Source organism: Fopius arisanus, unplaced genomic scaffold (assembly GCF_000806365.1).
Source record: "Fopius arisanus strain USDA-PBARC FA_bdor unplaced genomic scaffold, ASM80636v1 scaffold00647, whole genome shotgun sequence".
Lineage (NCBI taxonomy): Eukaryota > Metazoa > Arthropoda > Insecta > Hymenoptera > Braconidae > Fopius > Fopius arisanus.
In genome coordinates this window covers 1-1,409 of record NW_011888386.1, presented here as the reverse complement: position 1 = coordinate 1,409, position 1,409 = coordinate 1, and the positions used below count along the sequence as shown (strand labels likewise).

The 1,409-nt window shown below is 35.5% G+C and overlaps 1 protein-coding gene across 1 annotated transcript; it reads right to left on the bottom strand.

The window, feature by feature from the left end:
- Window positions 1-326: 326 nt before the first annotated feature.
- Window positions 327-1,403, bottom strand: LOC105273023 (uncharacterized). The gene is made up of 3 exons (XM_011315257.1): window positions 1,286-1,403; window positions 745-972; window positions 327-639 (listed from the first exon to the last, which is right to left on the bottom strand). The coding sequence occupies exons 1-3, from the start codon at window positions 1,400-1,402 to the stop codon at window positions 526-528; spliced, it is 459 nt and encodes a 152-aa protein (XP_011313559.1). The 5' UTR covers window position 1,403; the 3' UTR covers window positions 327-525.
- Between the last annotated feature and the right edge of the window lie 6 nt (window positions 1,404-1,409).

Genomic DNA, 1,409 nt, shown 5'->3' with positions numbered 1-1,409 from the left:
AGAACTTCTTGAGCACCCCTTCCTCTCTCCCTCAATGTCTACTTTTACAAAACTCGCGACCACCAAAAAATCAATCATCTCAATGAAATCGATAACTCCTGTAATAGTAATATTTGGTTTTTCTATTGTGACCAGAAAATTTGGAACAGTGTTGGTAGTTTCTATTTGGCAATATGATTGGTTAGGAAAAATTCAAAGTGAAAGATGGGTAGAATGGTTTTGGTTGAAAAGAAAAAAATCTTTTTTTTATATAGGCTGTAATAAGCTGTAATGCAGTGAGAAAAAAAAATTCTATGGCAATGCAATAATTTTTGTTACACATAGTATAGTATTACCGCAATTTTAAGAATTATATTTCCGGAGTTGGAAAATTAACGCCGTTGCTGAAATTGATAAAATTGATAAAATTATTTCACAACTTCGAATATCATAGTAAATTGATAGTAAGGTTAAATTATACAATAGAAATAATAATTTTGTAGTACACATTTGTGCTAAAGGTGATATAAAATTAGAGTTTTTTTTTCACGCTACAGTCAAATCGTACATGCGGTGTGGACCAGTTTTGTGAAGAAACGAATACATGCTCATCATTCCGACCAGACGTTCCCTGCAAATTATTGACCCGCCAAGGGTTTTCTGTAATGAGAAAAAAACAGTAAATGTAGTTGATAAAATAAAATTAATTGGTGGAAGTAATTCATTTGTAATAATAGGCGGCACTCAGTCCATATTCATGCTTACATCGGGGAGAATTACAGACGAGTCAAGATCTTCAAAACATAGGTGGAACTCAGGAACAGGCACTCTTGTTAGGCACGATGCTCGATCAGAAATCTTCACTGACATCGAATATACCTGGCCACTATGTCCATTCAATCCCACGTATGTACATATTGAGGTCATATAATCCATTGTAAAACCGAATGGAATTGTTTGAATCGTGTGACTAAACTCGGCTGGCACATTGAGCTGAAAAACCGTAATAAATGAAAATGGGAGAAGTGACGGTTTCCCCTGTGAAAATACGGATATAATAGCACATGGCTTGTAAATAATTTCCTAAAAAATTATGCAAATATTAATTTTTTTTGCACTAATCTTGCAGGAAGTGACTCGTACCACAATCTCGCTGCATCAAGTGAGAAACACAAAATTGGTAATTTTTCATGGTTGGCTCGATATACAGAACCTTCCCTTCTTCGGCCCTTCTCCTTCGCTCTTGAAGCCACTATGATCTCGACATAATTATTCTTGTTTATTATTAGGGATTACCACCACTTACCCCAAGAAGTATAAGTGATTTGACTTTTTCCGAATAATTTTTGAAAGCTGGGATCAGTGGAGTGGAGCAATTATGTACTGAAGTGCATCCCAATTGGATCGCAATGCTATCAGGCATGCGAAAG